The following is a 27,542-nucleotide window of genomic DNA, read 5'->3' as shown; positions in this document are numbered from 1 at the left end:
AAAGAGGCTAGCCAGGAATGAGATGAGAGAAAAACCAAGTAAAAAGAGTTAGAGGAAATATTGCCAATGACGGGGAAAGGAAAATCAGGAGGACGCAAGCCCAGACTGAGTTTGAGAGAAGAATTAATCAACAGTGTCAAATATTTTGCTGATTTTCCCCGGTCAGCAACAACCAGAATAACTCTGCCAACCCCCCTCCCCACCATCCTCTCCCCCACCCCCACCCCCGTACTGTTTATATATCTCTTGCTGCTTTTACGGGGTTTTGTCTGGTGGTTTAGTTTATTGCCTCCAATCAGATGGCTCACGCAGAAGGTTTGAACTTACTCATTTCTCTCTTCCATAAGGCCTTACGCTTCCTGCTCAATTAATACCAGTGAAACGATTTGAAGAACATTTGAAAAAACAACCGAACATAGATTCTATTTTTTGCTCCACAGCCAAATTTCCCGAACACGATCCACTGCGCAGGCGCGCAGGCGCGCAGGCGCACAGGCTTTCCGGCGAACTCCCGGCTTTCTCGGGTCTTTGCATTTGGCGCGAAATCCCAGCTCTGTGGGCGGGGCTGAGGGAGAAGCAGCGTTCATTGGGCAGGTTTGGCGCGAAATCCCCGACCTCCTGTGCCACGATTGGCTCCGACCTGACGGGGAGGGAGAAGGGGCGGAGCGGAGGCGGCGCGCGCAAAGCTCCAGCGTCGGAGGAGAAGCGGCTCTTGGCGGTGGAGCGTGGCGCCGGCGGCCCCTCAGATCTAGGCAGCGATGGACCTCGCGGCAGCAGCAGAGCCGGGCGCCAGCAGCCAGCATCTGGAAGTCCGCGACGAGGTGGCCGAGAAGTGCCAAAAACTGTTCCTGGACTTCTTGGAGGAGTAAGTCGGCGGGCGCCCCTTCCTTAGCTGAACTGCCCCTGCCGCAGCTCCCAGCTTCCGGAGGCCTGGGGCGCCGCGGGGCCCGCGCGTGTGCGGGAACCGAGGGGAAGCGCGCCTGGGAGAGCGGCCCACGCCCTACGGGGGCTTAGCCGGGCTACGGAGAGAGACCTGGGCCTCTCCGGCCTTGTTCCTAGGGGTAGACTCCATATGGAGCCCTTCCTCCGACTCGCGCAGTGCCGAGCGCTTTAGGGCCTTTATTCGGTCCTCACGACCTGCAAGGCTGGTGCTCGCGTGGTCCCCGGTCACCGGGGCGGAAGCTGAGGCTCGGTGGGGATGAATAACTCGTTTAGTTCGGCCGCACGTCGGCAGGGTGGAAGGGAGAGGCCGAACCGGCCTTGGAATTCTGGCGGGGTCCCGACTCGGGTCCACCCAGGGCCTGGCTCCTTGGAGCCCGTGGAGATGAAAGAACTAGAGCGAACCCTATGGTTTGACAGATACTCAGGCGGGGGCCGGCCTGCCCTGCTGAAGTGGCAGAACGCCCTCCCTCTCTTCCTTCCTTGCCTTCCAACCCCGCAAACCCCACTCTTCTTTTTTTCTGTTGCCTTTTTTTAGGCTCCAGGCCTCTCTAAACCCCCTTCGCTGGCTCTAAACCACTGCCACCAGTCAGATGGCAGATATGCGACATGTCACTGCTTTCCCTAAAAGTAGGGACTCTGCTACCTGCAGGAAGATGTGGAAACACTTTGGAATGTCTTAAGAAATTCTTTCTTTTTTTTCGGTTGTGGTAAAATAGACGTAATATGAAATTTACAATCAACCTTTTTTAAACGTAGAATTCGGTGGCATTAAGTACATTTACCTTGTTGCACAAGCATCACTGCTGTCCATCTCCAGAACTCTTCTTCCCAAACTGAAACTCTGCAGCCACTTAAACAGTAACTCACCCTTCCCCCCACCTTCCAGCACCTGGCAACCACCAGTCTATTTTCTGTCAGACTTGGAGTCGTGGTATTTATCCTCTTGTGACCAGCTTACTTCACTTAGCATAATGTCTTCAAGGTTCATCCATGTCCTAACATGTGCCAGAATTTCCTTTTTAAGAGTGAATAGTATTTCATTGTATGTATACACCACATTCCGTTTGTCTGTTTATCCATCCATGGACACGTGGGTTGTTTCCACACTTTGGCTGTTGTGAACAATTCTGCTGTCTTATGAAATTCTGATACTTGAAACCATAATTTGTATTTCCCTGCCTTTGGCAATGTTATTCTCTCCCTGACAGCTGTTCATTCTTCAGAGCCCAGCTCAAGATTCCTACCTGCTTGTTAAACCCTATAAACCTTTCACGTAGCACCACTCCTTTCTTCCCTTATGTTCCTAAGGTACCATTTTCCATTATCTCTGGTAGTATATCTTTACCTGTCAGATCTTTCATCTGAATATAAATCCCATCTTTAACCCCACCTAGCCACCACACCACTTGTTAACGGTCCTCAATTAATGTTTGATTTCAACAAATGATGTAATTGCCTTCATTTCCTTGCAGTCTGCCATGCAGCTAACTGCTGGACATAATGATGAACAACACAAATAATCCCTGTATTTGTTGGGAAAATGTTAACTCCCTCTCAAAATACTGACTTTGATTTGCCATTGCTTATAGAATAAAGTCCAGATTCTTCACAGCTGCTCTTTCCAGATTCATCTTCCACAGTCATTCTGTCATCCACACTCCTTCCGTACCTTTTCTGACTTTGCCACATACTTGGAAACATCTTTAGCCAGTCTATCTACCATTCATTTTTCTTTCAAATTTTGATTCCTCCAAAGCCAAATTCTAGTGCTTTCTTTTATATACCTGAAGCCTTTCTAAATGTTCCTGTTAGGCAGAATTAGTTTATATTCCCCTGTCACATTTCTTGTACCTCTTCCTTTTTTTCCTTCTTTTTTAATTTTACTGTGTAAAGAATACTTAACATGAGATCTACCCTCTTCACAGATTTTTAACTGTACTAAATATTGTTGTACCGTAGATCTGTTAGACCTTATTCATCTTACTTGACTGAAACTTTATGCCTGTTGATTAGTACCTCCACCTTTTCCTCTTCCTCCAACCACCGTTCCACTCTTCGATTTTATGAATTTGACTATTTTAGGTATCTCATGTAAGTAGACTCATGTGATATTTGTCTTTCTGTAATTGGCTTTTATCATATAGCACCGTGACCTTAATGTTCAACCATGTTGAGACGTTGCAGAAAATCCTGTTTTAAAATTGAATAATATTCCATTGTATGTGTATACTACATTTTGTTTATTCATTTTTCACAGGCATTTAGATGTCTTGTTCTTCTCTTTAGTAGAAATGTCTCCTATGAGAGTGTCCACCGTAGGAGAGGAGCAACACTGTCATTTCCATCTTACGGTACCTGTGGATAGTGCTCTGCAGATAAATAGATGTTGTTCATTAAATATTTAACAGAGTTACAACATGCAATATTTGAAGGAGGAATTGATTTTTCCTCAAAACTAAACTGCATGCTATGTTAAGAGACCAGAAAGCAAGTGTGTTTGTATGATACCCTTGGAAGAAAACATAACAGCTTCACATTGTGTGTATGTATTTTTCCATTTTCCTGAGGTCTTGGGCGGTGAAGCACTTCATTTCTGTGTATTTACTTTTACTCTGGTTTTAAATCAACAACTGATCTGTCAGTTTTCCCTTTAGAAATGAAATCTTTGTACTTTAACCTGAATTTCTTGGTTTAATACTTTCTAATCAACAAATGCTAATTATTTTATTGTTGGTATGTACAGTTAAGATTGGAAAATGTTAAATAAAGAAGTTCAGATTTAAATTTGAAGACTCAATTTTCCTGTGTTCCAGACTGCACAAAACATTTACAAGCATTCTCCCACTTAATCTTCACAGTAATCTTATGAGATAAGACGATGTTCTGATCTTTTTTATCATTTTCAAAAATAAGAGGGACAGGTTTAGAGAGGGTAAGTAACTTGCCCCAAGTTATGCAACTACTAAAATGGGCCTGTCTGACCATAAGGCTGACAGTTTTTAGCCAATACGCTGAATTATCAGGCATTCAGATTCTCCTTTTTAGTGCCTAATTCTCGAATTTTATCATAATTGCATATATCTGCAGGTTCCAGAACAGCGATGGGGAAATTAAGTACTTGCAGTTAGCTGAGGAGCTAATTCGTCCGGAGAGAAACACATTGGTTGTGAGTTTTGTGGACCTCGAGCAATTTAACCAGCAACTTTCCACCACCATTCAAGAGGAGTTCTATAGGTATCGTGTATTAATCTTTACTTTAAATTAGACATGGAGCCTGGGAAGCCATCTCTTCTTGGAATAGAAGTGTTCATTTTTGAGGCAAAAGGGCAGCTGTCACAGAGGCCCTTTAATACAGCCAGTAGTCATTTTAATGCTGCTCTAAACTAATTTAGGCCTTTGTGGAGTTGAAAATTATTCACATGCAGATGTTGAAAACTATTGCTTTCTACATAATTTTCCCAAATGTTAAGAGGATTGCTTGCTTTGTATCAGGCATTCAATGCTATTGTCAGGCATTCAGTGCTGTTGCTATGTTGTTCATTTAATCCACTGCCCACCCCCACCCATGTCATATAAAATCTCTTGAAACATTTTAAAAGCTGAATGGTTTGTGGGTTTTTTTTGGCAGAAATTCGACACTATATTTAATAATTTAGGCTTTTGTTTTGCTTTCACTTGCTATATAAAACCAAAAATATCTTTCTACACAAATCTTTGTCTGCATTTGTATTAAATAAATGTGACAATCTGTATAAATAAAATCAGGTTAAAATAAACGCTGTAGACAGTTGTGAAGGAGAAATGAAGACCCAGGAGTAAGGATACACAGTTTTGTTCTTTTACTTGGTAGACTGGAAGATGGTGGATTTGTCTCCAAGTTTCTAGTCATATCTGACCATCAAGAATGGTTGGAGAGGTAAGCAGTAGAATTTATTGTGAAAATATGTAGCAGGAAAAGTTGTACTGAAAAGTACAAGTGAGAGGAAGTAGAAAATCGGGGCTGATGGTAGAAACACCTATGCACAGACCATGCAGCAGTTCTGTCTCCTGAAAGTAGCTGATTTTTCAGAGGACTTCCAGATCCCACTGCTTAAATAAACCAAGTTGCCACAGCTATTGAAAAACTTAAATCAAGAGGACATGCACAATTCCATCTAACCAGTTAGTTGAAATGTTTCTACCAACTTGCTCTCACACCAGTACACAAATTCCTTCCCTGCCCTCATCCATTTCCTATCAATCAAGAATTAAACCTAGAAAAGTAAAGTAGGCCTTGACACCAAATGAGAGGCTGCCTTGCTCAGGTGGTTCAGGTAGAGTTATCTTGGATAGAGAAGTGGCTTGCAGTGTGCATGCTAAATGCTTATTTAAAGATAATAGACATTCAGGAACAGCATTTTATCTTTGATGTTTCTGTTGCCTTAGATGTATTTATGGTGGAATAAAAAAGGATTGGAGAAGTTCTTAAACCTAGACCAGATGATGAAAGTATCCTGCAGAGTTAAATTCTAAAGTTGAAATTCCTTAGCTTCAGCTGTTAGGAATCATGAAAGGGGAAGGAGGTCTCAGTTAGCCTCTTGAAGATGTTAAGTTGATTTTTTTTTGTTTGCTTTTCAGAGTTTACCCTTACCTTTGTCGGGCCTTGAAAACCTTTGTCAAAGACCGTAAAGAAATCCCTCTTGCCAAGGATTTTTATGTTGCATTTCAAGATTTACCTACCAGACACAAGTAAGAAACCCTTGTTTGAAAGAAAAAGAATTCACCAGGTAGTATAGGCATCACTTACTTGTCAAAAGCTCAGAAGGTTATAGTCTTAGATCTGTAATAAGTTATACCCAGCTATCCAAAAGGTTTAGTTTTGGAAAATCTGTATTTCCAGGGAAATGAGATGGGAAGTAAGTTAAGTGAAATAATTTCTGGGGATTGTCATATTTCAGGACCCCTTTTAAGGATGTTTGGGTGAAAAATTAGTTCACTGAGAAAATACGAAAACTGAGAAGGAAATTAATGAACTTTGGATATTTTTGTCAAGAGCTTAAACAACATAAACAGTTTAAAACTTTTCCTATTTAACAGTTATTTAAAGAATAAATTGAACTGATATTTTGAAAACTTAAACTACTGAAATTACTTATAAAATTACCAAGTTATTTAATATAAAAGTGGGTTTGTAAAATAAAGTGAAGGTGTTTTCTGAACTTCCAAGTTCAGGAAAATATTTTTCCCATGATAATTTTATCATGAAAATAATATATGCTTATTTGGAAATTGTAGGTAAGCAAAAAAATATATTTGCATATAAAACATATTTGTTCTTTTATGTATTTTGTATTTATGTATTTTGTTGTGGATGTGTGTACATTATACTTAAGGAATAGGCATGTTGATAAATCATTCTCATAGGAGAGTCCTTATGTTTTGTTGTTTTAAGCATAAATTATCATTGAATGAAGGTATAGCTCAGTGGTAGAAGGGAAGTACCTCCATCAAAAAATAAATAAATAAGCTAATTCCCCCCAAAAAAGAAAAAATTTTCTTAGTTTGGAAATGAAAATTTGCTAATGCAATATCTGCCTTTAAACAGAATTCGAGAACTCACCTCATCCAGAATTGGTTTGCTCACTCGCATCAGTGGGCAGGTGGTACGGACTCACCCGGTTCACCCAGAGCTTGTGAGTGGAACTTTTCTGTGCTTGGACTGTCAGACAGTGATCAAGGATGTAGAGCAGCAGTTCAAATACACACAGCCAAACATCTGCCGAAATCCAGTTTGTGCCAACAGAAGGAGATTCCTGCTGGATACGAATAAATCAAGATTTGTTGATTTTCAAAAGGTATTTATTAACTTTTATTAAGGTCAGATTCAACCTATGCTAATAATTCACTTCTGGGCACTTGTATTATTACTGTAAGCTTATTTAGGGAATGTTAAACTCAGTTTTTATATCAGTCAAGGATCAAATGTGACTATAGATTTAAGCCAAAAATTCATAATGCAGATTTCAATTGTCAATATATAAATGTGTTTTTAACCTTTAATAACTTGGATTGGGAACATCTTCAGACAAGTAAAATGTATTTGTCAAAGAATAAACGTAACTGTTATTGTTATGAACTGGAGTTAAGAAAACTGGAGAATTAGAGACTTGTTGGTATAAGACTCGAAGTTGTTGGTTAGGAGGGAGGAAATAGACATGCTTGTTGATAGCAATGAGGATTATCATGGTTAAAGTAGAAGAACTAAATTGGAAATCACCTGGGTGATGATTTGGTGTGAGGCATGGAAGTAGTTGGAGTCTTAAATCTCAGATTGAGAAGTTTGGACTTACCTTGATAAGCAAGGGGAGTACATTTTCAGAGGATGTGAATTTTTCTGTTATAGAAAGATTAACGGGACAGTTGTGTATAGTATTTAATAAGAGACTAATTGGCAGTGGTAGTTACCTGGGCAAGAGTTGGATGGTAGCAGTAAGAATGAAGGGAGAAGATCTCAAATCTCTTTAGGACTTAGTAACTCTGGGATATGCAAAGAGGAAAAAAGTTGCAGCAGCTCAAGCACAGGGAGAATGAGTATCAGACTAAAATAAAAAGAAGATATTAAATTCAGTTTTTAGCCCTTACCTAGTTTTCTTACATTATTCTGATACTTGGTTTGTAAGAAGCATGTACTCTACCAACAACTTTTGGTAAGAGATGCTTTATATTTGATAAAGAATATGATATAACAACCAAATACAAAATATGAATCTAGGTTGAGTCTTGGTTTGGGGGGGAAAAAACAGCTGTAATAAAAGACATTCTTGACAATTGGAGAAATTTGAAGATGGACTAGATAATATAAGAAATTCTGGAATTAAGGATTTAATTCTCTTGGTGTAATTGATGGTATTGTGGTTACACAGAAGATTGTTTCTTAGAAGATGAGTGCTAAAATATTTAAGGGTGAAGTATCTTGATTTTTGCAACTTCTTTCAAATAGTTCAGTGAAAATTTGTATTAAATAATGTTGACAGTTGCATTAAGGTGGAGGGTATACCAGATGTGAAATTTTTCATAAAATTTACCTAACAGCTTAGAGGAAGATGAAACACAGAACAGATATTTAAAGGCAATTTGAACAAAGAGAAAAAAAATTCATGTATTGCTTAATGAGAGTAAAAGTGAATTTGAGGTTTTTGAATAGATGTAATCTCTTACCAAACTGAAAGGAGTTTTACAGTAGAGAATTTTTAAGATGAATGTTGGCATATGTCAAAAGTCTACAAACTGGTAAGATAATTTAAGGTATGTTAATATTTGTGGCATTTAATTTAGATTGCATGGCATTTGAGGAAACTCTGTTTTCATTCTTGGCCATTTATTTGTCTTTATAGGTTCGTATTCAAGAGACTCAAGCTGAGCTTCCTCGAGGGAGTATCCCCCGCAGTTTAGAAGTGATCTTGAGGGCTGAAGCTGTGGAATCAGCTCAAGGTGGTGACAAGTGTGACTTTACAGGGACACTGATTGTTGTGCCTGATGTGTCTAAGCTTAGCACACCAGGTCAGTAATCTGTAGCTCAAATTTAACAAATTTTTAGTTATCTGAACTTCAGAGTATCTAGCTTCTTGGATTTTCCTTGTCTTCTTTTTGGCTACCAATCAGAGTGTGAGCAGTAACGAGAATAAAGACAAATTGATTTTTGCTACAAAATGTACTATTCTGAAAATTTTCAAAGCCTAAATGAAATTTGGGGGTTTATGAGTTTCATTTATCTGAGCAGTTTTGATTTTCAGCCCCTTCAGTATTTCAGCTGTGAAATAACCTATTATTCAATCTTTCAGGAGCACGTGCAGAAACTAATTCCCGTGTCAGTGGTGTTGATGGATATGAGACAGAAGGCATTCGAGGACTCCGGGCACTTGGTGTTAGGGATCTTTCATATAGGCTGGTCTTTCTTGCCTGCTGTGTTGCACCAACCAATCCAAGGGTGAGTCTTAGTAGAATGGCAATGCCTGGGAAAGACATCCCCTGAGGCTGCCACAAAGTTATATTCCTCTGAAATTCAGTGTTAAAGGCAGGGGGTTAGGTTGAGATATGTTTTAAAACCAAATCTCTTGTCTACTTTTCTGACTTAGGGAAAAGTCTTACTAGTTTTCATACATAAGAGCCCAGTGCTTTAAGACCATTGGTACAAAATTATAGTGGCTTTTCTGTTTTTGTTTTTAATTGTCACAGTTCCTCTGTAATGCTCCTTGAGAAAGTACAAATAGAAAAAATTAGTAATCTGGCAAGTAAAGTAAATTGCTCTAAGAGTGATGGACTTCCAATATTATAGTTTTTCAGAACTTGATTTTGTATCCAGGATGGGGTAACAGTGAAAAGTCTGGAAAATACTCCAGTATTGGAAAACAAGGGGTGAACATAATACTCTGTTACTTCATTTTCATCTTCGTATCAGTGATTAACATTCTGTTATGGCTTATCTCTTGGGCATCTAGATTCATTTAGATAGCAATATGAAACAATGGTTGTAGCTTTTTTGTTTGTTTTTTGTAGGGAGGAGGTAATTAGGTTTATTTGTTTATTTATTTTAATGGAAGTACTGGGGATTGAACCCAGGACCTTATGTAGGGTAAGCATGCATTCTGCCATTGAGCTATACCTACCCCACGCTTACCACAACTTTTTTGTTATTTTTAATTCCCTGGACAAATGACAAGCTCTTTAGTATATTGATTAACTTAGGACATACTGATTAGATTTTTCCAAAACCTTTACATAAAGTCAGCAGATTCTAAAGTTGACCTCCCAAGGCTGTATTTTGTTTGTGGTGACATTTCTTCTCTTTCACATTATTTTGACTTTTTTTTTTTTCAAAGTAGCAGTATATTTATTTATAAAATATACAGTTTCACAGAAACAGCTTCACTTTATACACATAAACTTTACAATTATACAGAACCATGTAAATGATGTTAAGTGTCTGGCTTGGCCAAAGCCAGTGGGAGGGTATTTTGATTATTTCTATTTTTTCCTTTCTTCTCCACCCCTCAGTTTGGAGGAAAAGAGCTTCGAGATGAGGAACAGACAGCTGAGAGCATTAAGAACCAAATGACTGTGAAAGAGTGGGAGAAAGTGTTTGAAATGAGTCAAGATAAAAATCTATACCACAATCTTTGTACAAGCCTGTTCCCTACCATACATGGTAAGAGTTCTATCCATTTGTTGTCTAAAATTGAGATCAAAGTAATGGTTATAAAATAGCAACATGTGACTTTTTAAAGCACATAAATCTGATCATGGAAGTTTTTTAGTGGACTTAGAAGGGGTCTTAAAAAGTTGTTTGTAAAAGGACAGATATATGATTGCACTTAAAATGAGGTACCTAGAATAGGTAAATTCATAGAGACGAAGTAGAAAGACATTACCTGGTGGGAAGAGAAATAGAGAATTATTGTTTAATGGATAGTTTCTGTTTAAGATGATGAAAAGTTCTAGAAATGGATAGGGGTGATGGTTATAAAAGGTAGTGAATGTACTTAATTCCACTGAACTGTACACTTAAAAATGGTTGAAATGGTAAATTTTCTGTTGTGTATATTTTACCACAAATTTTTTTGAAAGAAAAAAAGTTATTTAGTCTTCTTTTTCTGGCTTTAGGACAGAACTGCACTTAAGTATATGATAATATGCTAGATTAATATGCTGATCTTGTTTTTCTTTTTAATTTTCACTACGGAGAGATTTCATTATGTTTTTTAGTTGTATGTACTGTGCCTGTACTTTGTGGTTTCTTCTTTCACATTTTCTTAGCTTTTGGTTACTAGCTGCTCACTGGCATTAAAATCTCCTTGTGTGTTGAAGGATATGATTAAATTTTCAGGCCCTATGCTTTACCCTTTTCCTTTTCCATCCTTATTTTCCATGTTTAGTTGAAGTTGTGGCAAGAATTTATAAGATTATGGGTATTTCTCTTAGGTATATATTTTTAGTCAATAAAAACTAACCCTTTTTTCCTATTTAAATAATTGTTCAGTGAAATTGAACTGAAGTCCTCTATGTTAATAGAGTGTCCTCCCTTATAATGATAAGTGTCAAATTTTTATGCTGGTTCATTCCCCCCATAAATTAGTCTATTGCTACATAACAAATTATCCCAAAATTCATGGCTTTAAACAACAAACATCTCATACAGTGTGTAGGTAAGGAATTTGAGAGAGACTGGGTGTGTAGCTGGGTGATTCTGGCTTAGTTTTTGATGAGTTTGTCACCAAGACATCAACTGGGGCTGCAGTTATCTGAAGACTTGACTTGGGCTGGAGGGTCCTCTTACGAGGGGACTCACTCACTGCTTATCTCTTATTGCTAGTTGTTAGCTGGAAGCCTCAATTCCTTGCCACATGAGTCTCTTCCATTGGGCTGTTTTAATGTAGTCAAAACCCAGCAGCTGGCTTCCTCCAGAGCATGTAGTCCAAGAGAGCAAAATAAGGAGGAAACAAAATGCTTCTCAGGACCTAGTCTTGGAAGTTCATCCACATTTAAGGAGAGGAGAATTAAGCTCTATCTGGAAATGAGGATTATCAAAGAATTTGTGGTCTATTTAAAACCGACCACACCTCCAACACATTTGTTTCATATAGGTCAGTCATAGAAATTTTATTTTTGGAATGGTTTTTTAATTTTCTGCTTTTAAGGGGTGATTTGTCTAAATGTGCCTAGCATTGTGTAAATGGAATTCACAGAAAGTCATCATAATTAAAAGAGAAAATGTTTCTTTCAGTATCACATTTCTAATAATCTGGTCTTTTTTTTTAACCACATTTCCTTCTTATATTGGGTTTTTTAGAAGCAGATGTAAATCACATTTGCATCTTACCTAATCCATTTCAGTTCAATTAGCATGTATTTATGTTAGCATGGTTCACCATTCTGATACAAAAGAAGTAAGTTGTGGACCATTTCCTCAAACTTGATAGAACTGCAAGAGAAAGAACTAGCAAATGTGGTAGGCTGCAATGGACATAGTTTATTTATTGGGAGAGATATTTGGGGACTGTGACATCAGAGAAGGCTTTGTGTAGGAAGTAGGACTTACGGACAAGGAAAGTCTCTTAGAATGGTGAGCATTGGTGTCTGTGATTAAGTGAAGACATTAGAACAGTGATTAGGTGACTTTATGTTCAGAGAGCAAGAACCAGGATTAGAAACCAGATATTTTTACTCCAGTCTAAACTTTGCTTTAGCTATCTCTGCTCTTTTGGTTGGTAAATACACCTTTGTAGTTTCCTGTGAAATTGTTTAACTTCATGTTGAAAAATACCTTGGGTTTTTGTTTCAGGCAATGATGAAGTAAAACGGGGTGTCTTGCTGATGCTCTTTGGTGGCGTTCCAAAGACAACGGGGGAGGGAACCTCTCTTCGAGGGGACATAAATGTTTGCATTGTTGGTGACCCAAGTACAGCTAAGAGCCAGTTTCTCAAGTAAGTGTTTGTCTGAGATAGTACAGCAGAGAACAGTATACCTAGAACAGTAGTTACAGGCTTTCTGTGCTACCAAGAATGCAGTCAGTGTGCCTTTACCAGAGCAAGAGTATACATTATGACTGTTGACTATATAATTCTTAGATTACACCTTAATTTGTTAAGTAGAATGTAACAACATTTTATAATTTTTTGAAATGGGGAAAAATTATAATCTCAATCCCACATAGAATTCTTTTGATCTTTGTATAAAAGACTTTGAATACATGATTGTAAGTCACAGCATGTGTATTTTTAATTTTGAGTTACCCTAAATATTTTCCTGTGTTTCTTTATTTTCACAATTTTTTTTTCTGGTAAACTATAACTTAAAAAGTCATTTTCCTAACCTGATACTAGATAATTTAACAGAGTAGTTTATTTTAATGATTATAGATGTTAATACAGTGAACATCATAGTATGTATAAGTTTTTCCCCCACTTTGGGGGAAATTCCTAGCCATAGGATTGCTGAGATTAAGAATATAAACATTTTAAGGTTCTTAAACAGAACACTCTTTCCAAAAGCAGTGCTATAAAAACAAGACATTTTATGCTAAACTTTTCAGTATGAGTACCACTGTAGCAATTTTTGCTTTTTTGTAGAAACTATAGTAAACACTTTCAAACTTTTAAGAAACTTAGAGGTCAAGATAATAACAATGAGTTTTTGAGCATCTGCTATGTTCTTGATGATTGTGTGTGTGTTATGTCTTAACCTAGCAGCATTCAAACAGGCAAGTAATATTATCCTCTTATTTTAGGGAGGCAAACAAAAGTTCTCTGAGCCTCAGTAACTTACCCAACTTCTCATAGCTAACAAGTGACTCTAAGCCATGAATATTAGAACTCAGCATTTGACTACAAAGCATGTGCTTTTTGTACTATGTCAAGCTGCCTTTCCTTTATTTGTTTGGGAGATTTTTAACATGGCAGTGTTCTAGAATATAGACCATCTTAAGTTGGAGTTTGTTAAATACTATTTCCTTTAAGTATATCAGGGACTGAGTTCTAGATTTGAAGATAGTAGTCGTATTTTAAAAGGAATTATTTTTTTCCTCTTTATGTCCTCTTCTGCCTCCTTACCACCACCACAAAAAAATGTACTACATATTTCCTCTGATAGCAGTATTGTATTGTACATGATTGTCTTAGGCAGAAATAGCCTTTATATCTGTCTAGTGGGGTTTTTAGCATCTGTATTGCAATATAATTTACATAGCTTAAAATTCACTCCATTTTAGTATTTTCACAAAGTTATACAACCACCACCAAACTCAGTTTAGAACATTTTCATCACCCAGAAAGAAATCCTGTACCCACTAGCAATCACTCTTCATTCTCTCTGCTAGCCATAGGCAATGGATAATTACTTTTGTGTCTATCTGGACATTTTATATAAGTGGAATCATATTCTATGGGTCTTTGTGACTGGCTTCTTCCAGTTACTATATTGTCAAGGTTCAGCCATGTTGTAATATGCATCAGTACATAATTTCCTTTTATTGCCTGATAATCTTTTGTCATATGTATGTATCATATTTATCTATTCATCAGTTAATGGAAGTTTAGATAGTTTATACTTTGTATTTTATAAGTAATGAAGCTTTGAACATTAGTGTATAAGTTTTTCACCCTTTTTTTATTGTAATACACGTGAGATTTACTGTCTTAAATATCTTTCATGTACACTTCAGTGGCATTAAGCACATTCAAATTGTGCAGCCATCACCACCATCCATCTTCAGAACTTTCTGATCTTCTCAAACTGAAACTGTTCCCATTGAACAATAACTCCCCATTCCTCCCTCTCCTCATCCCCTAGCAACCAAAATTCTGCTTTTTGTCTCTGAATCTGATTATTCTAGTCCTTCATATAAGTGGAATCATGTATATTTGTCCTTTTGTGACTGGCTTATTTCACTTAGGATAATGTATTCAGGGGTCATCCATGTTGTGGAATGTCTTGGAATTTCCCTCTTTTTTAAGACTGCATAATACTTCATTGTATTTATCACATTTTATTAATCCATTCATCAGTGAACATTTGAGTTGTTCCTACCTTTGGGCTTTTGTGAATTTTCACAGTATCTGTTCAGGTCACAATATATCTGTTCAAGTCCTTGTTTTTGTTTCTTTTATTTATTTTATTCTTGTATTCTTTAATTTAGTTCTCTTAAATTTAGGTCATTGGTCCATTTTGAGTTAACTTTTGTATATGGTTTGAAGTAGAGGTTCAGCTTTATTCTTTTGCATTTGGATATTCGATTGTCCCCAAATCAAGACTATTCTTTTGCTCCATTGAATTATTTTGGCACTCTTGTTGACAATCATTCGATCATAAATATGAGAATGTATTTCAGCACTTTCAATTAAATTTTATTCCCTATGTCTGTCCTTAGGCTAGTATCACACTGTCTTGATTACTATAGCTTTTGTGGTAAGTTTTAAAGTCAAGAATTGTGAGTCATCCAACTCTGTTTTTCTTCCAGATTGTTTTAGTTTTTCTGGGTCCCTTGAGTTTCCACATGAATTTTAGGAACAGCTTGTCCATTTCTACAAAGAAGTTAGCCATGATATTAATAGGGAGTGCGCTGAATCTGTAGATCAATTTGAGGTCTGTTTGCTTTTTAACAGTATTAAGTCTTTTGATCCATGAACATGGGCTGTCTTTCCATTTATTTAGGTCTTCTTTAATTTCTTTCAACAATGTTTTGCAGTTTTCAGGATATAAGCTTATGCTTCTTTTATTAAATTTATTCCTAAGAATTGTATTCTTTTTGATGCTATTATAAATGGAGCTGTTTTCTTAGTTTCATTTTTAGGTTGTTCATTGCAAGTGTTTAGAAATATAATTGATTATTGATCTTCCATATTACAACATTGCAAGAACTAATTTTTGTAGTTCTGCTTTTAGTGGATTCTGTAGGATTTTCTCTCCAAGATCATGTTAGCTGCAAACAGTGATAATTGTTCTTCCTTAAAAATCTGGGTGCCTTTATCTTTTTCTTGCCTAATTGCCTTTGGTGGACTTTTCAGTATAATGTGGAACAGAAATGGCAAGAGCAGGCCCCATGTCTTGTTCTGGCTCTCAGGAGGAAAGCTTTCAGCTTTTTACCGTTAAGTATGTTAGCTGTGGGTTTCCATAGATGCCCTTTATCAGGTTGAGGGAAAGTGTCTTCTATTCTAGTTAGAGTTTTTGTCATGAAAGGGTGTTGGATTTTGTCACATGCTTTTTTTTTTGCATCTGTATTGAGATGGTTCTTATCCTTTATTAATGTGATGTAGTATTGATTCTTAGATGTTAAACCAGCCTTGCTTTTTTGGAATAAATCTTACATCCAGGTGGGAGAGGCTATAGCCCAGTGATAGAGCACATGCTTAGCATGCACAAGGTCCTGGGTTTAATCCCCAGTACTTCCATCAAAATAAGTAAACCTAATTACCCCCCCCAAAGAAATATAAAAATAATTTAAAAAATAAATCTCACATCTAGTTTTGTTTTATTTTCATTTTTTAAGTGCAAGGCCTTCTAATAGATCATTGTTGTTGAACTGTTTATTATTGATGTTTTTATCATGTATGAACTTCATCTTCCATTTGACAGGAATGAGTTTAACCTATTTAAAAGACCAAAGGAAAAAAGGCTTTCTGTTTGGTCTATGACATGTGTCTTTATGAATTGCTTTTTCTTAATGCTTCTTTCTTTCTTTCTTTCTTTCTTTTTTTTTTTTAAGATACAAATTCTTACTTGACATAAATCCTATCACCTAAGATTCTTGAAAAGGATGCTTTAATGTCATATACTAGTAGTCATATATTAATGAACATGATAACCTTGAACAGGCACGTGGAAGAATTCAGTCCCAGAGCTGTCTACACCAGTGGCAAAGCGTCCAGTGCTGCTGGCTTAACAGCAGCTGTTGTAAGAGATGAAGAATCTCATGAGTTTGTCATTGAGGCTGGAGCTTTGATGCTGGCTGATAATGTAAGAACATTTTACCCTCTTGGATACAAGTAAATCAGAATATCCCCTACCCTATCAATAAAGACCTATAAGTGTCTATTAAGAAGATATCCTTTTTTTTTTTAAAGCACTTTTAGTAAATAATTCATGGTTTTAGTAATCTAGAATTTAATTGGGATTCATCATTAATCAGCACTTTCTGAACTTCTGTAGAATGTACTGCATGCCCTGAGCTGGTGTGTTTGCTGACTAGTACTTCTCAGCACTTTTTGCTTACTAGACTGTGGCATATCTATGAGTGCATCCATTACATTTCACATGTATTTGTCAAATATCATTTAGATCTGTGAACGCATATAAGTTGTAGCTATATATACTTAGAAACATTATGTTCCAACTTCACCCTTCAGTTCCCCAGCCTAAAATCAATACTGAAGTGACCAGAATATTTTGATTCTGAGATTTACACAAGGTTTTGGTGTTGAGTAAAAGTGCAGTAAGTAACTATGTTTTTAGTTTTACTCAGTTTAAAATGAGTCAGAAGCAAATGGTTCCTTCTAGCTCTGGGATCTATTGTATTGTCTTACTCTGGTAGGGAAAATTAGGATTGCTTACTTACCTATCTTCATTGTTTAGAGAATGGAAAGGTCTCTGTGGTAGCACTGAGTTTCTTTCCTGTTTGACACCCGAAAGGCAGTTTCTTATGCTAGATTTGTTTGGTTATAGGGTGTATGTTGCATTGATGAATTTGATAAGATGGATGTGCGGGATCAAGTTGCTATTCATGAAGCCATGGAACAGCAGACCATCTCCATCACTAAAGCAGGAGTGAAGGTATGTGTGTCCACTTCTGTTCCATTGCATTGTGCTTTAGCCTTGTAGAAAAATACAGCTCTAGAGATGATCACTTGGGTAAAATGCATTACTTCAATATGAAATGCTGTTTATTGAAATGGAAAACACAGCCCTGAGGATTATGGATACAAATTATAGGTGCTATTTAGGGTACTGTGAAAATAATGTTATGACAAGAAGTAGAGTAGGTACTGGTGAAATTTTTAGCACTTAGAAAATTTCCCCAGAGCTTCTATAGTCTTTGATAAAGTTTGCTTCCAATTGTAACAAAAATAATCAAAATCCACAGATTATTTAATGAAAACAATAAATACAGTGTTGTAACTAGCATTAGACAGAAACCAAACTTTAAAAATAAAAGTAATACATTCAAATAGTTAAGAAAAATGTAAGCAGTACATTAAAATATAAGTTAAAAAGAGAAATCTTCCCCTCCAACTCCCAGCACGAATAGATACTCAGAAGTATTTGCTGAGTTTATGCCCCTTTTAGGAATATTTTATCATAAATAAGCATAATATACACAGTTTCGTTCCTTGCTCATTTAACTTCGTAATTTTATTTTGGTAATCTTTCTATATACCAGTGCATGTTAGATCCACTTTGGTTTTTTATTAGTCCATGATTTTCAGTTGTATATATCCCAGTTTGGCTCATCAGACTCATAGAGTGACATTTAAGTCATTTCCAGTCTTTTGTACTCAAGCAATATTGTAGTAAACATCCTTGTGCACACCTTCCTGTACCTAGCTTCAAGATAAATTCTTAATAAGAAATTACTGGCTTAAAGAGTGTGCACATCATACCACCAACATCATATGGTAGTACTTGTTATTATGTATTACCAGACTTTAATTTTGATGATTCAGTGAGTGAAAGATGATAATCTTACTATTTCTGTTTGCATTTAGTTACTTATGAGTGAGACTGAGAATTTTGTTGTATGCTATTGGCCATTCCAGTTGTCTCTTTAAACAGGTCTTGATTTTTCCTTTTGTGGTCAGGCTACTCTGAATGCCAGGACGTCCATTTTGGCAGCAGCAAACCCAATCAGTGGACACTACGACAGATCAAAATCATTGAAACAGAATATAAACTTGTCAGCTCCTATCATGTCCCGATTTGATCTCTTCTTTATACTTGTGGATGAGTGTAATGAGGTAACCACATGAGCTGTCACTCTGAGTTTCCTTTGTTATTTCCAGTTTGAGTAATTGAGTGAGACAGGCCTGGAGGATACACTCTTGAAGAGCTGGTGCATGTGTTGGCACTGATCTTTATTTCTCTCATAGTGGCATTGGATTGGACAAAGATTTATTAAGCTACTCAAGATAAAGTCAATTGAATTTGCTCATTCTGCTTAATTGTGTTAAGGAATAGCAAGCTTTTTGTTCTTGTTACTGTTTTTTAATTCTTTATTTAAAAAAAAAAAAGGAAGCATGTTACAGTTAATTCCCAACTATACTCTTTAAGATTTTTATAAGAATTTTGTTTGTTTTTTGTTTTTTCGGTAAGGTTGAAAGAATTGGAAGACCAAATTTCTTTTTTTCTTTCTTTTCAAATTATGAGTTATTTGTCTTTATGTATCTTCAATCAAGTTACTGCATGTGTCACTTTTTTTCCCTAATTATGTAGCAGTTTTAAGATTGAGTGTGAAATTATGAATTTACTTGGATTCTAACATGTTAGTATTAGTTTTTTATACTTAAGTATTTCACAACATTGCACATCTCAGATGTGCACAGAACTACAAAATGACCTTCTGTAGAAGGTAATATTGTGCTATCCTTTTAATTACATGAAGATCCGACATTACTTTAGGCACGTGCATACCTCTTGCTTACAGCAAAATTTTAAATATTACCTAAATAAAAGCTGTCTTCTATCAATGTGAATGTTTACAGGGTTTCGATTTTTATGTTTTGGTTTGTTTTCCTTCACAAATCTATATATTTCTGTCTATACATATTTTACTAAATTAGTTTTTTAACTTTTTAATTTTTTTTAACTTTTTAGTTGGAAATAATTTCTAACTTACAGAAAAGTTGCAGGAAGTACAATAGTGCATATGGTATCTATATACCCTTTTTTCAGTTCACGCACTTTTTGCCCCATATGCTTTGCCATTTGCTCTATGTCTCTACATTTTTTTTCTGTACCATTTGACAGTAAATTGCATATTTTTAGTATGATTTTACTTTTTCAATTTTAATAACAATTCTATCATGATTATCTTCATATATTCATAAGCAGCAACATAATGTAGCTAGGAGGACAGACTCTGAAGCTAGACTCTTCGAATCCTTGCTGTTATTTACTACTGTGATGTTGGACAAGTTACTTAATCTTTCCAGGCCTCAATTTACTCATCTGTAAAATGGGGTAATACTACCTACCTAATAAAAAGGATTTTGTGAGAGTACGTGGATTAATGTTTTTAGACATATTTGAGGCAGTAGTGCCTGGCATATACTAAGGGCCCTAGAAATCTTATTTCTGGCATGTTGAAGTCAGTTAATTCTTTCAGGAGTAGTCTTAGAATGAGGCAAAGGTATACATTTAAACTTTTGATTCTGGATGAAACTGGTACTTGCCTCAGAAACTTGAACCCATTAATACACCTTATGGTGGCATAATAGAGCTTATTGTTAGCTATAAATAATTTCTTAATGCCTGGTGGGATGGTCCAGAGTGGATATTACTATAACTGATCAAAATGATTTTCTTGTTTTGAATAAGGTTACAGATTATGCTATTGCCAGACGAATAGTAGACTTGCATTCAAGAATTGAGGATTCAATTGATCGTGTCTATTCCCTTGATGACATCAGGAGGTATCTTCTTTTTGCAAGACAGTTTAAACCCAAGGTAACCTGCCCTTTTCTACTGTAATTGGGCATAAGGAGTATATGAAAGTGGTACTTAAGCAAAGTATTACATGTTAATTAACTGAACCTGACTTGTTTGGGGTTTTTTTTTTTAAGGTTGTTTGGTTGGTTGGTTTTGTTTGATTTGGGGTTTTGGGGTTTTTTGTTGTTTCTGTTTTTTGTTTTTGCTTTTTTGTTTTGTTTGAGAATAGTTTTGTTTCTTCAGAGACAGTTAAAAAAAGGAAATTTTTACAAGTCTAAAAAAATTTACTTATTCCATTTCTTTTACTTGTTAGATGCTAATAAAAAGATCTTTATGGATGAAGAGTTTTGAATAGCCAAATAAAGTAGGCCATCCTTTTATTTAACCATTATTCCTAAGAATCTTAAAACTTCATGTGCTTAAATCAGTAGTCTACTGAATGCTCTTGAGTCTTTCTCTGAGGAAAAACTTGGATTCCTTTAGGTCATTATAATACAGTAATTGATGTAGTTCACTGGATTAAATTAGTACTGGATCCAGGATACTCACTTGGGCATTTATTTTTAAAATAAACCTCCATAATGCATATTTTGTTTGGTATTTTCCTAAAATAAAATATAAAAAAAAGTTTTATTTGATTCTGGTTGAGGTTTTTACACTATTTCTGGCTTGACTTTTGAGAATTATGCTTAGATTTTAATTATCCATCATCTTCATTTGATTTTCCATAATATTGGGATTGACTCTCACTGTCCCAAGGGAAGGGTAAAGCATCACTTCTGTTTGCATTTGCTCATGACTATAGGCTGGTCCCTCTGTGACCTTTGCATACTTCCTAAATATGCTGAGTTCCTTGCTTTGAAAAACTGAGGAGTCTTTAAGTGTGCCTCACTTTGTTGTTATTCAACAAATAATAAGGTTTACTGAAATAGCTAGTACATATACAGCAGTTCCCTGTTACCCACAGTTGATATATTCCAGGATCCCCAGTGGATGCCTGAAACCACAGATAGTACCAAACCCTATATATACTATGTTCTTTCCTATACATATATACCTGTGATAAAGTTTAATTTCTAAATTAGGAACAATAAGAGAATACCTGAATTGCCAGAATTATTACTCTTGTGCTTTGGGACCATTATTAAGTAAAATAAGTGTTAGTTGAACACAAGCGCTGCTGTGTTAACCGCAACAGCTAATCTGATAACTGAGATGGCTACTGAGGGACGAATAGGCAGGTAGCAGATAACAGTGTGGACAAACTGGACAAAGGGATGATTCACATCCTGGGTGTGGGATATTGGACAGTGTAAAATTTCATCACACTACTGAGAACAGTGCACAATTTAAAACTTATGAGTTGTTTCTTTCTGACATTTTCTATTTAATATTTTTGGACCGTAGTTGACCATGGGTAACTGAAACCACAGAAAGTGAAGCCCCAGAGAAGGGGGGACTACTATATATATTGACCTCTCTTTTTCCCAAAGACTGCGTACATTAATAACTGAGCCTCAAGAATAGCCTGAGTACTAATTTGTTTAGTGATCTTTGGCATCTTGCATATAAAAGTACATATCCTTTTTCCTTTTTTTTTTTAGCACGTATCTTTTAAAAATGGTCATTCGCTTATACTAACTCTGCTGTCTTCCTGTTCATAAAATTAGTACATGGAATTCATAGTCCTCCTTAGTGTTAGTTTCTTTTGAAAGGCATTTCAGTGTTAATTCCTTGTCATTGGTTTCAAAGTATTGACCTTTGCAGTTTCCCCAGAATATCTGGGAGGCTCTTAAAAACTAAAGTTTAATGTAGCTCCCATTAAGTAGGAATGCTCTGACTTCATTGATGTTCTTGAACAGATTTCTAAAGAGTCAGAGGACTTCATTGTGGAACAATATAAACGCCTCCGCCAGAGGGATGGTTCTGGAGTAACCAAGTCTTCATGGAGGATTACAGTGCGACAGCTTGAGAGCATGATCCGTCTCTCTGAAGCAATGGCTCGGATGCACTGCTGTGATGAGGTATCAAAATCACTTTAACATAATGGGAAAGAGAAATTGATTTGTTGGCTTATAAGCATGTTTTTGGCTTAGTATAGGACATCCAGCATTTGCTGCAAATTTATCTTTATATAACTGTTGAGTGCTCATAGGATACCTGACCCTGGGGTTTTTTCCTTTGAAGAAGGTTGCTCTCCATTTATTGAATGTAGTAGTTAGATTAATAGTAATGAGTAATAATCATAATGTAGATTATACAGAACATATAGAAGTGAATTCAAGATTAATGCCATTCATTCAAGAAAATTTTGTTTAAACCCTACAGTGTGCTAGGCCTCTGTCCTGAGGAATACAGAAATGATAATGTAGCCCTCAGTCTCCTAAGGAGGAATTCTGCTCCTTAGGTTTGTATAATATGTAGATATTAAATTGTTCTTTGAGCCCTAGGTTCTACAGATACATGTCAGTGGATATTTAGGGAGTAAACGGGGAGCAGTATGGAAGTACATTCACACCCTCATCTCTGCTTTTTAAGATTTTTTTTTAATTGAAGTATAGTCAGTTACAATGTGTCAGTTTCCAGTGTACAGCATAATATCCCAGTCATGCATATATATACACATGTATTCATTTTCATATTTTTATTAAAGGTTATTACAGGATATTGAATATAGTTCCTTGTGCTGTACAGAAGAAATTTGTTTTTTAATCTATTTTTATATATAGTGATTAACATTTGCTTGTCTCAAACTCCCAAATTTATCCCTTCCCACCTCCTTTCCCTGGTAACCATAAGATTGTTTACTATGTCTGCGAGTCTGTTTCTTTTGTAGATGAGTTTATTAATGTCCTCTTTTTTTTTTTCTTTAGATTCCACTTAATGAGTGATATCATATGGTATTTTTCTTTTTCTAGCTTACTTCACTTAGAATGACAATCTGCAGATCCATCCATGTTGCTGCAGATAGCATTTTATTCTTTATTGCTGAGTAGTATTCCATTGTTTAAATATACCACAACTTCTTTATCCAGTCATCTAAACAGTGTAAGATTTTGTTTGAAGAGTTTGGCTATTTTTCTTAATAGTATGACTGAGATATAATTCACATAGAGGAAAGTGTATGGCTCCAACTTTATATACACCCTTGTGGCTACCCAGCTTAGAATATAGTGTGTTTACATCATCCTGGAAAGTTCCTTTGTACCCTTCCCCATGAGTAACCACTGTTCTGACCTCATTCACCATTTCTATCCCATAGACTTCATTTTTTTTGGCTTTTTTTCTTTTCATTTAATTTTTCAAATTCTCTGATATGGTGCTTTACTATTTACAAAAACTTTCACACTGTCTTACTTGATATTCTTTGATTCTCCTGACTTTCAGTGGACATCTTTGTAGGTTGAGGGATGAATAATAGAGCCTCTGTCTTCCATTGCTGATAATTTGGTGGGAGCAAGATATATATTTAATTAAGCATGTGAAGTATGAAAGGAAGGATATTATGATAGAGTGTCACCAGCAAAGAATATAGAGATCAATGAATTCTTTCCTAAAGAAGGACAAAGGTTTGGGGAGATGCCAACATTTAAAACTGAGCACTGACATATAGAATTTTGATAGGCATTTTTAGAGTGAAAGTGGGAAGTTTAGCAAGAGCATGGGTATCTAGTATGGAGGTTCCTTAAAAAACTAAAATTAGATTGACCCTGTGATCCAGCAGTCCCACTCCTGGGTATATATCTAGAGAAAACTCATAATTTGAAAAGACACATGTACCCTAAAATGTTCATAGCAGCACTATTTACAATAGTCAAGACGTGAAAACAAAGTAAATGTTTATTGACAGATGACTGGATAAAGATGGTGTGTGTGTGTGTGTGTGTGTGTGTGTGTGTGTGTGAGTGAGATGGAATATTACTCAGCCATAAAAAAGAATGAAATAATGCCATTTGCAGCAACATGGATAGGCCTAGAGATTATCATATTAAGTGAAGTAAGTCAGAGAAAGACAAATATCATGTAATATCACTTATATGTGAAATCTTAAAAAAAAAAGATACAAATCTTATTTACAGATCAAAAATAGACTCACAGACGTAGAAAGGAAACTATGGTTACCAAATGGAAAAGGGCAGTAGAAAGATAAATGAGAAGTTTGGGATTCAGAGATACACATTACTATAAAATAAATAAGCAACAAGGACCCACTGTATATAACACAAGGAACTATATTCAATTTCTTGTAATAATATATAATGGAAAAGAATCTGAAACTATATATATGTACATATATAACTGAATGACTTTGCTGTACTCCTGAAACGTTGTAAATCAACTACACTTCAGTTTTTTTTTAAAAAAGCAGAAGGTATCTGTCTGGAATAATATAGTGGAATCTGCAGAGAAAGAATAGGTCATGGTGGAGGGGAATTCTTAAAAACTATACTAACCTTTGTACCTTTTTTTTTTTTTTTATTGTAATGTTTCCTAAAGTGAGTTTCACAGAACTGACATGTGTCTTGGAGAATCTCTAATAGATTTTTCTTTCCTTTTTTTCTTTTTTTCCCCTAATAGGTAGCAAATTCAAATGATACGAAAATAAATAATACACTCATGTATATATACATATGTGCATACAAATACATTTTCTGAGTAAAATTGAGTGTTTTTGCATTTATTTAAGAGCCATTTCTACCTCCTTTTATGTTCATATTCTTCATTCATTTTTTACTATCTTATTAGAAAGGCCTCCACTACTCTAAAATTTAATCAGAGAATTTTCTCAGAATTTCCTGAAACACTTAGATGGTTTCATTGTTTGTATTTAAATCTTTAAAATATTTGGTATTTATTCTGCTGTAAGATGTGAGGTATGAATCACTTGATTCTTTTCTAATCTGGCTTTCTGGTTGTTCCAACACCGTTTATTGAAAAATCTATCTTTTCCACACTGGTTTGGTATGCTTTTATTACATATTAAATTCTTGTGTTAGGATCTCTTTCTGAAATTTTTTTTCCTGTTCCTTTGATCTGTCAGCCTCCTCTTGCATTAGTAGCACAATATTTTAATCAATGAGGCTTTATATTTTAAATGCACAACTAGTTCCGCTGCATTGTTCTCTTTGGCTGTTGTGAACTTAATAACCAGGTGGCTTAGTTTTTTGTTTTTTTTTTAATTATTGATATTGAGAGCACATTAAATTCATATGGTGATATGGAGAATTGACATCTTTATGATGATTTTTCCTATGTGAGAAAACATAATAGCAGTTATAATATAGATTATGTTGCTATAAAAATCTAAGCTGTTTAAAACAGTTTTTGCACATGCTTCATATCTGTTTATGTTAGCCAGAGGCTCTCTTCACATCACTCAGAAATTCAGGCTGATGTAAAGGCTTTTTCTTGGCATATGCTTCCATGATCACAGAAGACAGAGAAAAGGTGGTAAACCACATATCATGTGTTAGCCTTCTGTCTAGAAATGACATGGCACTACTGCTCACAGTTCATTTGTCAGTGGAATTAACAGGGCCATGACTAAGTTCATGTGGTTAAAAAAGTGCCTTCCTATCAGGTACTTAAAATGAAAAAAGCAGACATTTGTGAACAGTTCTGATGATTACCACAGACATCATTATCTTTCTACTTAAGTCTTTTGTTTCACTCAATAGATTTTAAATTTTTCTTCATGTGATTTTTGCATGTTTCTTATTGAATTTATTTCTTGATATTATGTAATTTTTCTTGATCTTCAAGGTACACTTTTTTCCCATTATCTTTTAACTGGTTGTTGCTTATATATATCAATTACTGAGTTCTGTGTGCTAGTTCTGTACCATACGGATACCTTTTACTGTTTGTAATAGTTTTTCATTTGAATCTATTGATTTTCCAGGTTTTCATTCTTACTTGCAAATGATATAGTGGGATATGTTCTTTCCATTCTTACTGAAAACTAAACTAATCTTTTCCCATATTCATCACTAATTTAATTTTCTTTTACTTTTGCAATACAGTGTCTAATAATTATGGCGTTGGACCTTTTTTTCTAGTTCCTGATTGGCTCTGTGTCTGAGATACAATATGTTTATATCAATAGGAACATTTATTATTCCTATCTTGAGTGTTTCTATCAAGAAGATCGATTTTTTTTTTTAAACCAGGTGTCTTTTTGGTGTCTATAGAGTTAATCATGATTTTTTTTTTCTCCTAGTACTATCAATACAAAAAATAAATTAATACACTTTCTAATATCAAGCCTTCCTAGAGTAAATCCCACTTTTTTTTAATGCATTTGATTTCTATTTACTGTTTACTTAGAATTTTTTAAACAGTACTCACAAATGACATTGGTCTCCACGTGTTCTTGTTTGTTTTTCCAATCTTTATTTTGGTACCATGGCTATTATTTCATTTTAATTTTTGGAAGATTTTCCCTTTTTCTTCTATCCTAGAATGGTTTTCTACTGCATTAAAATGATGTGCCATTTTATTGTTAAGAATTTTAAAGTAAAACCCTGTCTGTCTAGTATATGCAGTTTGGGTGCATGGTTCTTAATTTCTGCCATGGAAATCTGTGTTGTTTAGATTTTCTGTCTCTTCTTGGGTCACTTTTGGTAAGTTACATTTTCCTAGAAAAGTAACCACTTCTATGAGCTGTTTCAGAGTTTAATAATATCCAGGTAGAATGTGGGTTTTTTGGTTGCTTGTTTTAATTTTACTACATTGTGATTAGAAAATGATGTCTGTTTCTCATTTAGTTTTGATTTTTTGGGGATTTGGTTTTATGGTTGTTTTCTTTATATCCCAGTGTCAATTTTCATAAATGTTCCAGGGAGCACTTTAAAGGAAGACCTAGTCTGTGTTCACAATGTACATAATTTTATATATATCTGAAGTAGGGGTTACCTTTAGGGCTTGGTCTACTGTATCTTCTCCAGATTGAAAGGTAAAAGCCTCCTGTTAATAGTTTTTTATTTCTCTACCAATAATGTAGTTACTGTCTCTTTGTATTTATCCTTTTAGCTCCTATAATTTCTACTTTACTAATACTGTTTTTCTATTAACTGATACATATACTTTCACTGTGATTTTTAACCTCTAGCTTTGTCTCATTTATGCTTTTTGGCCTGAACTCCACCTTGCTTTCTTTGGTATACCTTTGCCTAAGTTTTTATTTTTCACTATTTCTTTCTTTTGGTGGGGGAGGAGGTGACTGAAAAAAACAAATTTATTCTCTCACAGTTCTGGGGCCAAAAGTCTGAAATCAAGATGGTGTTAGGGTTGGTTCCTTGCAGAGACTTTGAGGGAATTTTTCACCATTTCTGAATAAATTTGTGTGTCTTATATAAAGCATAGAGTTGGGCTTTGTTTTGTGACCCAAACAGAAAATCTTTTTAAAATATGTAACCTAAACCCATTTC

At 35.5% G+C, this 27,542-nt stretch overlaps 1 protein-coding gene across 1 annotated transcript in view; it reads left to right on the top strand.

Annotated features, from left to right (window-relative positions):
* Nucleotides 1-675: 675 nt before the first annotated feature.
* Nucleotides 676-27,542, top strand: part of MCM6 (minichromosome maintenance complex component 6) — a 36,750-nt gene continuing 9,883 nt past the window's right edge. Inside the window, exons 1-13 of the mRNA XM_074363578.1 lie at nucleotides 676-865; nucleotides 4,030-4,176; nucleotides 5,560-5,670; nucleotides 6,527-6,776; nucleotides 8,316-8,481; nucleotides 8,763-8,908; nucleotides 9,976-10,126; nucleotides 12,260-12,401; nucleotides 16,287-16,428; nucleotides 17,134-17,241; nucleotides 18,267-18,422; nucleotides 20,002-20,130; nucleotides 21,975-22,136. Coding sequence (XP_074219679.1) covers nucleotides 759-865; nucleotides 4,030-4,176; nucleotides 5,560-5,670; nucleotides 6,527-6,776; nucleotides 8,316-8,481; nucleotides 8,763-8,908; nucleotides 9,976-10,126; nucleotides 12,260-12,401; nucleotides 16,287-16,428; nucleotides 17,134-17,241; nucleotides 18,267-18,422; nucleotides 20,002-20,130; nucleotides 21,975-22,136 — 1,917 coding nt within the window. The 5' untranslated portion in view covers nucleotides 676-758. The remainder of the gene's footprint in view (nucleotides 866-4,029; nucleotides 4,177-5,559; nucleotides 5,671-6,526; nucleotides 6,777-8,315; nucleotides 8,482-8,762; nucleotides 8,909-9,975; nucleotides 10,127-12,259; nucleotides 12,402-16,286; nucleotides 16,429-17,133; nucleotides 17,242-18,266; nucleotides 18,423-20,001; nucleotides 20,131-21,974; nucleotides 22,137-27,542) is intronic.

Source organism: Camelus bactrianus, chromosome 5 (genome assembly GCF_048773025.1).
Source record: "Camelus bactrianus isolate YW-2024 breed Bactrian camel chromosome 5, ASM4877302v1, whole genome shotgun sequence".
Lineage (NCBI taxonomy): Eukaryota > Metazoa > Chordata > Mammalia > Artiodactyla > Camelidae > Camelus > Camelus bactrianus.
The sequence above is the reverse complement of the archived record's forward strand: the minus strand, read 5'-3'. Positions and strand labels throughout refer to the sequence as shown.